Source organism: Phoca vitulina, unplaced genomic scaffold (assembly GCF_004348235.1).
Source record: "Phoca vitulina isolate PV1807 unplaced genomic scaffold, GSC_HSeal_1.0 scaffold17, whole genome shotgun sequence".
NCBI classification, from domain to species: Eukaryota; Metazoa; Chordata; class Mammalia; order Carnivora; family Phocidae; genus Phoca; species Phoca vitulina.
In genome coordinates this window covers 5918928-5930993 of record NW_022589720.1, presented here as the reverse complement: position 1 = coordinate 5930993, position 12066 = coordinate 5918928, and the positions used below count along the sequence as shown (strand labels likewise).

Sequence of the window (12066 nt, the reverse complement as noted above, 5' to 3'; positions counted from 1 at the left end):
AGGTGGTGGTGGCTTGACTGCCCCCTCAGTTAGGAACTGCGATTATAAACCCACGGTTATTATGTGCAGACACCTGAGCTCTGGGTGCACTGAAGCTTGTAAGTCTGATCAACCTCGCTAATCAGAGCAGCCCGGGATCCTCCCCCACCCTGTGCACCAGGTAGGATGAGTCCTTGTCCCAGCATCAGTTCAAACACACAGACCCACAGGTATTCTGGGAGTGGTGTGGAGGAAGGCCAGAGAAATAGAAATAGTGACATTGGTTGATTATGCCCCCTACGTTTTCTGCTGGCTCTAGGACCCCTGCCTCACTGCAGAAGTCACCTTGTATTGATCAAGGAGGCTGTTTCTGGGCGATCCCATTTCCCACTCCCGAACTGCTTAGCCTGTACGGTTTGTTACAGATCTAAGGCCAAGCTTCCTCTTTGCAATGGAGAGGTAGGCGGGAAACACAGTACGAACACTGTTCCGTAAAATCTTTGAAGGTACGCAAGAGGTGAGCAAGAAATTCTGCTTTGCTTTTGCCGAATACTCAATAGAGCTCACACTCTGCTTTAGACCCTCAAATAATTTATTCCAGCTGTTGGCTGGTGTTCTGAAGCCCCTGTGCCATCACTTTTCTGCTGGCTGCTGAGTCCTGCTTGGTGTGCACCTCGTGGGGGGCGGGCCGGGCTCTCACTGCGGGGAGAGCCTGGCCGATGATTCCTGGCATGGGGTCAATCTCTGTGCAGGAATGTGCTCGAATTTTGGTTCCCGCTAACCGACTGATTCTGCAGCCTGACCCACAGAAAAGGAGCTAGGAGTGAATTCAGCTCTTATTTGTATCAATTTTTTTTTTTTTTTGAAATATTACTCTTCCATGTTCCTACCGTGAACTGCCACTGGATAGCACTACACACCCAAGTGCGGCCAGGAAGCAGCCCCCTTGGCAAGGTCCAGGGGTGGGGAAAGGCAGCCGCAGAGGCCGGTGAAACACTGAGCTTAGGCTTCCTTAGGAATCTAAAAGAGCTGGTATGCGTGGTGATACTATAACTAATAGTACATTCAAGAATCAGTGTAAAGTAAGCACTCAATAAATTCCTATTGAAGAGGGTCTATTCAATTACTTACATTAATTTGGAAAATACGGTTATGGTCTGGACCAAGAAAACGGCTTTTTTTGGATGTAACAGGTGAGCAGTGAGCAGCTGCCCATCTCACCTTTCAGTGAAGGGCAGTGTTGTTTTGGTCTCTATATGCTTTTCAACAGAGCGGGTCATGCTGCCAGGTCGTAGATTTTTTTTTTTTTTTTTTAAATGAGAGTAGTTTGAAAGTTTGAGGAGCTCATTCTCTAAGCTGTCAAAACAATCAAGAGGCTCTAGGGTCCAGGGGACACCTCTGCATCTGATGTGGTCAGCAGGCCATGGGGCAGCCCCCCACCTGCCTGGCCGCTTCTCACCTCTGGAGAAGGTGACACCCTCACAGAGGCCCGCTGTGCCTGGAGGTGAGAAAGTAGGAAGGAAACGTGTCCAGGTGCCAATAATTAACAGCACGTGCAAGCAGAAAAGAGGTCACCTTTAGCTCCAGGCATGTGTAATATTTCCAGGTTTTAAATTCAGAACATATGCACAGCAAAGGAAAAAAATCGCTCTAAATTCTGGGATTTTTTTGTTTTTAAAGTGGACATCTGTATGCAAAAGAAATGAAAAGCCATTCAGATGGAATTTATTACAAGAACTACTCCTATGTGGACTTGCTCTCAGAAGAAGCAAAATGTGTTGCCAAGAGGAACATAAAATGGTCGAAGAAGCTCTCACCGTCCTGAGTGGCCACGGCCATGATGGCAATCATGGCCAGACAGCTATGTGCTAAGCTGATGGTTTCAAGCACACTTTTTATGTTTAGAGACATTTGAGAAAGGCAAGTAAGCATGAAACATGCTCATGAGTCCACTTAAAGTAAGGGGAGAACTTACTAGAAATTTTTTTAAAAGAAATTTAGAAAGAATTTTTGAAGTATTTTAAAGAATTTTAAAGAAATGATTTTAAAGAAAGTTGGCCTTTTCTGTTAGACTTGAACATTCAATCAGAAAAGCTATGGCTGTTTCAGAACCTGAGACATGTGTTTGGGGTTCTTGGGGGTTGTGACCCCCAGGGGTGTGTGACTATTTCAACAATTCTAAGATGCCTTTGAAATATATATATATATATATATATATATATATATATATATGGCTTGCAGAGGGACCCCACCTGGAAGGAGGAGGCAGTGGGACTGAAATCCAGCTCATGGTCCTAAACACAGTGCTCACAGCCTGGGTCCAACAAAGGGTGTTTTGTGTTCTAATCTGTACAAAAGTGTCTCAGAGGCTCCTAACTTCCCTGAGCCTGCCGCACCCCCAAACCCAGTCCTCCTGCCCGCAAGACACACTGGCATGGCTCTCCCCCCACATTTACAGCACGTCGTCCCTCACGCCATGCCTCCCCCCACCTTCAGGGTCTCCCTACACAACATACCCACTCGCAGCTTGAAGTCGTTGAAGGAGTGCTTGTTGATGGCGTCCAGTTTTGCCACCAGGGCAAAGGCAAACTCCACCATGGTGCCAAGGTGCAAGTACTGCCTCTCCGGCTCCTGAACAGAAACAAACCGGGGGGGGGGGGTCAGAGCTCGACAAGCAGGAGGATGGGCCCTGAGTCACAGGGCCGGGCTCCAGGCAGGAAGCATGCTCGAGGCGACAGCCGCAGCGGGCGTTCTGGGAGGATTACCCTCATCACCAGGAGGCCTGGTGCCCCACTTCATTTTTTGCGGCCGTGGGGAGACCTGAGACACTAGAAGACACGGAATACCCAGACAGAAACTGCCAACAGAAGATGCAGTGAGGAGAGCTGGCTCCTGGTTCTCCACTTGCCCCTCACACCCATCTCCCCCCTCCTCCGCTGGGCTCTGGCTTCCTGTTGGACTGACCAGTGGGAGGGGTCAGGGAGGGTCAGGGGGCGCCGGGGAGAGGGCCGGGGTCCATTCCTCCTCTTCCCCACTCCACACCCACCACAGCTCACCCCAGTTCTGGAAGTACCACATCTTCCTTTTGCCCCCATAGGAGAGGGGTGTTCTGTGTCCTCCCCAAATTCATAACCTCCGATACCTCAGAATTTTTATTTGGAGATTCTTACCTCCATCATTAAAGAGGGGATTAAGATTAAACTGGGTCATTAGATCACTCATCCAGTATGACTGGTGTCCTTATAAAAAGGAGATTAAGACTCAGACACAGGGAGAAGACAACATGGAAACACAGGGGGAAGACGCATCTACACAGAAAGGACAGAGGCCTCAGAAGAAACCAACCCCATCAGCGCCTCGACCTCTGACCTCCAGTCTCCAGAACCAGGAGACAATAGATTTCTGTTGTTTAAGCCTCTGTTACGGCAGCCCTAGCCAACTAATATGGGGGGGAGGGGGGCAACAATTTCCTGCCTTTACTGTCTGGGCGATTTATCATCCCTTGAGGAATAGTCATCATACATATAGAGCAGAAGAAAAGGACAAGTTCAAGGTTTCCAATGAAGGTAAGTGGAGATTTCTATCCTATTTACTATTAATTTATACTTTTATTTCTGTTACTCATTTACATTTACTATGATTTTCTGGCACCTATTATATTTGTAATTCCTTTTGAAGATCATCTTTCTAAAATTTCTATTTTTGGTTACATTTTAAACACAGATTCTTTATTAGTATATGTATATAATTCATAAAATGTATTTCCATGTCCTGAAGGTTCCTGCTGCCCCGATACTTGATTGGGTGCACTGGGATGTGGGGTGACACTGGAGTCCCAGCCCCGTCCGGTGGGCCTGCCCACGCATCTGGGGCTTGTGGTTCCAAGGCATCCGTCTCAGCACTAGAATCAGTGTGGTCTCTCATCTCCCTCACTAGTCTGTGAGCTCCCCAAGAGCAGAGACTGTCTTCTATTAATCCGTGCCTCCACAACATGGAAGTATGCGGTCAGGAGAAGCACCTGGCACCTGGTTATTGAGAGACGGCTCTTCAACTGCCTGTCAGGTAGCCAAGAGGAAATGTCTTGGAGGAACAAAGAGCATTGACGAGCTTTGGTGGGAGGTCAAAGCCAATGGATGCTCACTGGGGGGGCATACACCCAGGAGGGGCCATTCACACACCCACTGAAGTGGGAGAGAGCTCCAAGGGAAGAAGAGCACACAGCGGGGACTGGGGGATCATCCTCACCCGGCTGGGGAAGAAAAGAGGGAACCAGTAAGGACACTGGGAATCCTTGCGAGATGAGCTGGAGAGGTGGGCCTTTGTGGAGCTCACACTGTTGACTTCCAGGACAAGTGTTCAGTCCCGCTGGGCCCCAGAGGAGCTCAATCAGAGATAAAGAGAGCTCTCCAGAAGGCCAAAGGGGAGGTCCTGGGTGAATGGGGAGGGGAGCATCCTCCACACAGGGCGGAGATAAAAGCCAGCTCTGAGGCTCTCAGTAGGGATGAGGGAAGAGGATGGTGGAGACAGTGGGCATATCCACCATATTTGAGGTGACAGGGAGGTGGGGAAAGCCATGGCCAAAGGAGAAAGGAGAACGTCAACGAGTTATTCCAGGAATCCACACAGCGTTTCAGTGACGGGAGTCAGGAAGGGTAGCACTAGGCAAGTCTCTCGACGTGGGCACTGCTGACACCTGGGCCAGATCATTCCTTGTCCTGGGGGCCGCCCTGCCCCGGCCTCCACCCACAGATGCCAGGAGTGACAGGACGGCCGCCTCCCAGGAATGACAACCAAAAATGTCTCCAGGCGATGCCCCAATGTCCCCTCGGGGGCAAAATGCCTCCCCTCCTGAGACCACTGCGCTCAGTAATACAAACGTGAGCAGGGAAGAGACAGTACATTTCCGGTTCAGAGAGGAAGTTCTTCCTCTCCTCACATAAATTCTATCATTCTAGAGAAAGACCAACGAAATGTTACTGGCGCCATAAATCCTCAACTTCAAATTGTGCGAGAAAATCCAAACAACTTAAACAGTTGGAACTACAGGGCAGACTGTCAGCTAATGTCGGAGAAAATGCAGAGTCATTTCTTAAGACAGCATTGCTCTTCCATCAGAGCTCCCCAATATTTCCTGTCTCATGACCCCCGGGGCAGGCGTGATTTGGAGGTTCATGCATCCTCTGGAAACATCGTGCTCCTGAACAGGGAGCACGAACTGTGAAATCAACAGGCAGAATCCCGTGTCACTAACATCACAACTGTCCCAGCAAGGAGCACAGATCTGCCAGGGGGTGGAAATGGTTTGCTTCCTACCGAACCATGACACAGCGAATGAGCTTCCCTCCCCGATAAATTATCACCCGATCTGTTTTCACGCAGTGGGCTTAAGCTGGAGGTTTACATGACCTCAGTGATGAATGAAGAGACTGAGTTCTGGGAGTGGGGTTTAAATCCAACGTCAGTAACTCACTGGGGCTTAGTAAGTCCTGGAAAAAATTATGCTCAGTCTTTAGAAGAGCTCAGTTCATTTCAAAAAGTCCTTATAACTGAGTTTTTGATACATATTTGATGACAGTGTAAAGCAGCTCTTTCTCCCATGATCCAAATGATTTCTGTTAGATGTCTCCAAATATTTAACCGACTTCCAGTGACACGGCGAGCAGATGCATTCCGAGCCCCGGAACACATCCTGGAAGCTGTTTGCTTTGGAAATTCCGCCAGCAAGGAACGCCGCTTAAAGGAAATGTATGTTTATCGAGGTCATTTTATAACCCAAGTGACTGGTAAACACTGAGATAATTCTTTAGGCTGAAATTAACATACGCCTCCTCTCTTGACCTCTCCTCTTTCCTCCTTGCCGTTCTTCCCACCCATCAAATACCCGCTGAGCACCTGCTGTGGTGGTATCTGTCTGATGCTGAAGGTTTAGAACTGCTGCCTAGGAGCATTCTCCCCTGGGAGATCCGATGCGACCTCACAGTTCTCTAAAGGGAAGGTCTTCTCTCTCCCAGGTGAGCTGATCATCACAGGCTGAAGATTGGCTCTCACGTGGTGGCTCCAAACATCTGAGTGTCAGGTACCTATCAGAGGGCACGACTGGGACTCAGAACTTCCCAGTGTTAACCAAAACTCCAAGGCATGAAAAAGTACTTACGGAGAACGGCCTGACTGCTAGGCCATCTGTGGTCCCCTCTAAATCCCCTGAACTTGGATTCAGGTGGGCTCTCACTCTTTCCCACCGATCTCACTTTACAGAGAAAGTATTTTATTAAAATGCACATTTCGGGATGTCCCAGCAGGCATCCCCCCCACCCCCACCCTCACATTTTAAACCATTTTCCAAGAGGAAGTTAGTTACCAAGCACATGGCTCCCAGTGGACCCATCGTCATGGTTATGAGGGCTCGTACTCGACAGACCTGGTTTTTAGAAATATGAACGAATGAGGGACACGATCGTCCCTATGAACACTGGGACACATACTTGTGCTGGCTGCTGGACATTTCCGAACAATTAGAGCAACAGTGTGCGCATGTATGTATTTAATCCTCACAGTGAGCCCATGAAGGACTTCCTGTCTTCATCCCCATTATGCAGATGGGGAAAGGGAGACCCCGGATTGTTAAAAACTTGTGTAAGCGGCAAACCAGGTGTCTGACTCCAGGTCCCGTCTTAGCTGCCATCTTGCCCCGCTCCTTGCGCGCGTCTAGAACGTGTTTGGACCTTGGCTGTTTGCATTTTGTGTATCGTCCTCAACTTCGCATCTCGTCTTTGACTTTCCTTCCACTTTAGTTTATTAATTGTTAAACCTTTCGCATTGCATTCATTTTTGTGAGCTTCCTCACGGACAGATTTACGTGAAATATGCACAAACAGGTAGACAAATAGGTAAGCAGTTTTCCTTGATCGTCTTGCTGGTAAATGGTGGCAGGGGCATTGGATGATGAGTCTAAGAGATATTCAGCTGATGGGGAGCCATCCCCAGGAACTGCTCATTAATGGCTCTGGAACTCGCCATGTGGTTGGCTGGAATTGTACTTGGATATCTTAGTGCACACTCAAACTGTGTATCTAAAACTAATATTATTATTTTACCTTCCACAAGACAGCTCTCACTCTTGACTCTTGTGCTTTGCTAATGGCATCATCAATTGCAAATCTCTGTCTCAGAAGCCTGAGATGCTGGCAGCCTGGCCTTCTGTGCCCCTCCCCCCACCCCTCAGCTCCTAAGTCCGCCTCCCATGGGTTCGCTTCTGCCGCTCACTTCTTCCTTTACTTTCCCAGGACTGTGGTTTACACTCTGACCACTACTGGCCCAAAGGCAGGAAGTTCCCCCAAATACGTGCCAAGAGCTTTGAGTCAGGCAACCTTGGGTTCAGCCCCAGGTCCTATAACCATCAGCTGTGTGGCCTTGGCTGAGTCACTTAAATTCTCTGGGCACCAGTTTCCTCATCTGTGATGGACGATAACCGCCTATCCCCCAGGGTTGTGGGCAGGGTGAAATGAGGCGGTGAAGTGAATTCAGCCTGTATCCCTGGGGCTCAGGATTTATTCCGTTCCTTTAATGATGGTTTAGAGAAGCATGTCACTCTGCTTGACGTGAAAAGCAGCTAGGAGGAAAATGTCAGTCAGAAACTGTCTCAGGCCCCAGTTTAGAACTTTCTCCCTGTGCACACACGGAGCATCCTACAGAGATGTACGGCTTTGACAATGACCTGAGTGTCTGACATTTCCTGAGTCTTTGAGATTCGCAGTATATTTCGTGAAGAGTAACAGTCTCGTTTCCTTCCGTCTTCAGCTTCCCGTCAGGAGCATGAAAGTAGGAAGACATTTCTCTCTGCTTACAACACATCATGGGAGCTCTGGTGTTTGTACAAAAATGCACAGCAGAGACCTGAACTATTTTCTCCTTTTCCAGTAAAAGGAACTACGGTTATTAGTTTCAAAGTGTGCTTTAGCTACTATGAAACCGTGGCAGAAGGTCTCAGAGTGACTCCTCACTTCTTCCCTAGTCAATCTGGCAGAGTCCCTCTGCTACGCACTGAATGTTTGTGTCCCCTCAAAATGTGTATGTTGAAGCCTGATCCCCAATGTGATGGATTAGGAGGTGGGGCCTTTGGGAGGTGGTTAGGTCACGTGGGGGAGCCCTTATGATGGGGTTAGTGCCCTTACCAGGAGGGGCTGGGCAGAGCTTGCTTCCTCTCCCTGCCTTCCACCAGGTGACACACAGCAAGGAGACACCATCAGCAAACCAGCAGGAGGGTCCTCACCAGACACCCGATCTGCTGGTACCTTGGCCTCGGACAGACCAGCCTCCAGAACTGTGAGAAATAAACGTTGTCTGTCACCCAGTCTCTGGCAGTTTGTTAGGGCAGCTAAAATTGCCTCCAATATTCCATGTTCCCCAGCTCTGAAACTTTTCTCAGTCCCCTTTCCAGGACTGTGAACTCCGGAGGGCAGTCATGAGCAGGTACCTGGCACCTGCCACGGTGGGGAAAGAAAACATCTGCCAGATGTCCTACTAGCTAAATAAAATCTAGAACAGCCGAGCCAGAGACGGAGCCATTAACCCGAGTCCGTGAGTGCGGATGGGAAATGCTTATTGCTCATTGCTTTGCTGGAAGCTCAGTTTCGCTAATACACAGGGTGAGCGAGTATAGGAATCTCGTGGGTGGGTCCCATGGAGCCTGGGATCTGATCTGGGGGACGGAGGGAGCCGAATAAAGGAGAAAGGTTTGTGCTAGCTGGCAGCAGCGGTGTCTCTACAGGGCAGACTCCGCAGGAACCGGATGGAGCAAAAGACGGTGCTTAGTAACGACCCTCAAGCTATGGCCCTGGGTCTGCTGGTGCATTTGTTTGGATATAATAAATAAAACAAACTACTACATTTACTTTTAAATGCTTTTAAAATCAGGTAATTTTTACGTAAAACTAATAATTAAATAGAATAATTAAAAAGAGAATAAGACTACAAAAGCCATATAAAATTTTAAAAAGCACTAGTCCTCCTACCACAGTGAAGAGTAAGATCTTCCCAGCACCTCCTGCCTCTCTGCTTCTTCCCTCCCCCTGTTTTTTCTGGTTCCACAAAATAATTCTTTTCAAAGCGTTGCTGGCCATGGGTATCAATCTCCTTGAGACTGTGAATATGAGCTAAAGGTCGGGCTTATTACGGCAATAACATAATCAAAGCAGGAATTTCAGTGAAAGTTTTCATTCCTGTGTTTTGGGTTCAACTTATCTAAGTTCTTAATAATATTTGTTTGACAAAGATCAGAACCATGTACACAATTGCTAAGACCAGAGAAACCCCGATCATTGATTAGGGCATGCAGGATGGACTTCCTCTAGGATACGGCCCGTAGAGCCCCTCAGAGGTGGAGTGGTGAGGCTCCAGGGTGAGGCGGAGGGAATGAGGCCACAGGGAGTAGGGTGGACGGTGCGGAGAACACGCCGGGTCTAAATGAAGCAGCTACTTCTGTGTCCCAGCTGCTGATTGTTGTCATCAGGGATGAAGATCAGGTAGATAAGTACCAATTTTCAGGAGAAATGATCTTTTTTTTTTTTTTAAGTGAAATATCCTTTTCTAAAAATAATACTCTGTAAGTCAAGAAAAACATACTTGTAACCACAATCTGCTCTCACGGATTCCAGTGTGAAGGCCATGGCAAGGATAAGCAGGGGGCTTTGCAGCTGTGGGGCCTGGAAGGGGGGGGTCCTGGCAGCGAAGGGAAGGGCTGCCCGCTTCCGTCACAGCTCATGTGTTCCTCAGGCGCGCGTTCATGGAGGTATGAGTGGGGTTAGAACACCAGCCCATTCTCCATCTAAGGTTTCACTTTTTGACAAGCGCCTGCTTCTTTTTGAAAACAACAGTCAGTTGTTATGCATAATGCAACCAACCATTTAGTCATGTTGTCTTCGAGCTTAAAATGAGAATGCACTGTTTCATTTAAAAAATACAAACGAAGCAAAACGAAGACAGACGTAACAGCCCTGCTCTGGCTAGGTGTGGACAGGTTGCTATGCGTACAGGGAGAAAATGAGGAGGTACTTAGGAACGTGAGCTAAATTTCAAAAGGCTTTCATCCAGGTAACTTTGCCTCTTCTTGGATTTAAGAAAAGCACATTAATCCTTGATAAACCCAATATATTTTGCAAATTGAATGTCTTTTGTTGTCAAACTAAATATGTGGCTGAACAATGAATAGAAAGGTTTTTTTTGGCTTAGAACTAGAAAAACAAGTAGATAAGTTACAGGTACGTTACAAAAGGCAGAAGAGACATTCATTTCTTTGATATGTATCAAGTGTGTTGTGCCCCCCACCCCAATCAAACGTAATGTACTTTCCTTGCAGAAGACTTGCACTGCACTTCAAAGTATTTCTAAGATGACCTTCCCGAGATCGAATTAAATGCCCTACATAAAAATAGCTCCTTCTGAGTGAGCTCCCCGCATGGACGTGATGACATATCCTACTGCATTTATGTCCCAAACCCTTATATCTGTTCTATTGGAGGGAGCAATGGTATCAATATGCAAAACAGTGTACAAGTCACAACTGTATTATTATTATGGCTATTAGCATTTTTATTACCTGCTCTGGCCATGGAGTATTTTGCATATTAATGCAGTCTTCCCAATAGCCTTATGAAACGGGTATGCTCCCCATTTGACGTAAGGAAACTGGAGTGTAGAAAGCTGAGCTATTACAGCAAGTTGTGAGTGGTCTCGCTTGAAAGTCACGCTCCTTCCGCTCTGCCATACGGTAAACAGTCACGTATGAACGGAGTGGTGACTGGGAAGAAGTCAGGGAGCAGCCCACGGGTAGCTAAGAAGGTCGGTTTCGTGGCGGCGGAGGCTGAGGGCAGGAGGGATGGGGCACGCGGGCCGGGATAGGTGTGCCAAGCTCAGGCAGGAAGGCGCAGGGACTGAGTTGTGCCGATAGGAACTCGGCACAGATGTGAACGCGGTGCAGGAGGGGCTGGGGAAGGAGCTGATGGACCAGAGCTCCGGACCAGCAGGTGAGCCCTGCCCTGGAGCAGGCAGCCCTGCTCTCTCGCTGCTTGTTCTCTCTTTGACCTTGGGCCCGTTACTTCTCACTTCTGTGCCTCAGTTTCCCCTTCTCCATCTGTGACATGGGTGGTTGTTGGGGGAGGATCTCTTAGGTTGTTAAAAGCAGACTCAGGAGGCATTTAGTAAGTGTTCACAAACGTCAGGGGGGAAAAGGAGAGGGTTTCTATCAGGAGTAGCAGGTCTGTAAAACATAGGGAAGGAAGTGAAATGCTGTCTGGGCAGTAAGGTGGGCACATGTTCCATCCTCCACTGAACAAACCCAGGTCAACTCTGTGCACAGCGCCCCCTGCTGGGGATTTTGGGGGAACACCACACCAGAAGATGAGGGTGTCGGAAACTGGCTGTCCATGGAGAGCCGGGAATGTAGGCCTGGCCCCATGGTCAGGATGGGCGATGATGGTGTTGGCAGGGGCTGACTATGTAGAGGGGATGATTCATGGGTCGAGTCTTAGGTGAGGCCCCTGAAGGAGAGGAGGTGTCAGGGAAAGAACACGGACGGTGTCCCCCAGAGAGGTACCACAGGCAACAGGCAGCCCAGCGAAGGACCGGAAGCTAAGGAGGAGGGGCTCCTAGGTGAAGGTGACCACCAGCTCGATCAGAGGCTGCAGACAGGACTCCGAGAACGAGAGCTCAGAGCACGCAACCCGACTTGGATTCTGGAATGTGGAAGTGCTTCCTGATCTTCAAGAGTAGGATTTGTGGTGTCAGTGTTGGTGAGGGTGAGGGAGGAAGGGGGAGGTGCAGAGTAGAGGTGGTGGATGAGGACTCTCGGTCTACAGAGTGTGCCTGAGGGAAGGGAGAGACACTGGTTGAAGAGCCAGGGTCTGGAGGAGGCAGAGTCCAACACGTTCAGCTTTAGGGGACAATGGGGGATGTGCCCACCCCACACACCCAATGCTGAGCGGCTCTTCACGTGGCAGCGTCTCTGAGAATCTCTGCTCTGAGGCCCCACCAAGGGATCGATAAGTGGCCATCGGCGACCTAAGGTCTGGAGTGGGTGCAGTCAGGTCAAGT

The 12066-nt window shown here is 48.8% G+C and overlaps 1 protein-coding gene across 2 annotated transcripts in view; it reads right to left on the bottom strand.

Moving 5' to 3' along the window:
* ADCY2 (adenylate cyclase 2) overlaps window positions 1–12066 on the bottom strand; it is a 394262-nt gene that overhangs the window by 6344 nt on the left and 375852 nt on the right. For both annotated transcript variants that reach the window (XM_032415329.1, XM_032415327.1), the window contains exon 23: window positions 2496–2610. In XM_032415329.1, coding sequence (XP_032271220.1) covers window positions 2496–2610 — 115 coding nt within the window. The remainder of the gene's footprint in view (window positions 1–2495; window positions 2611–12066) is intronic.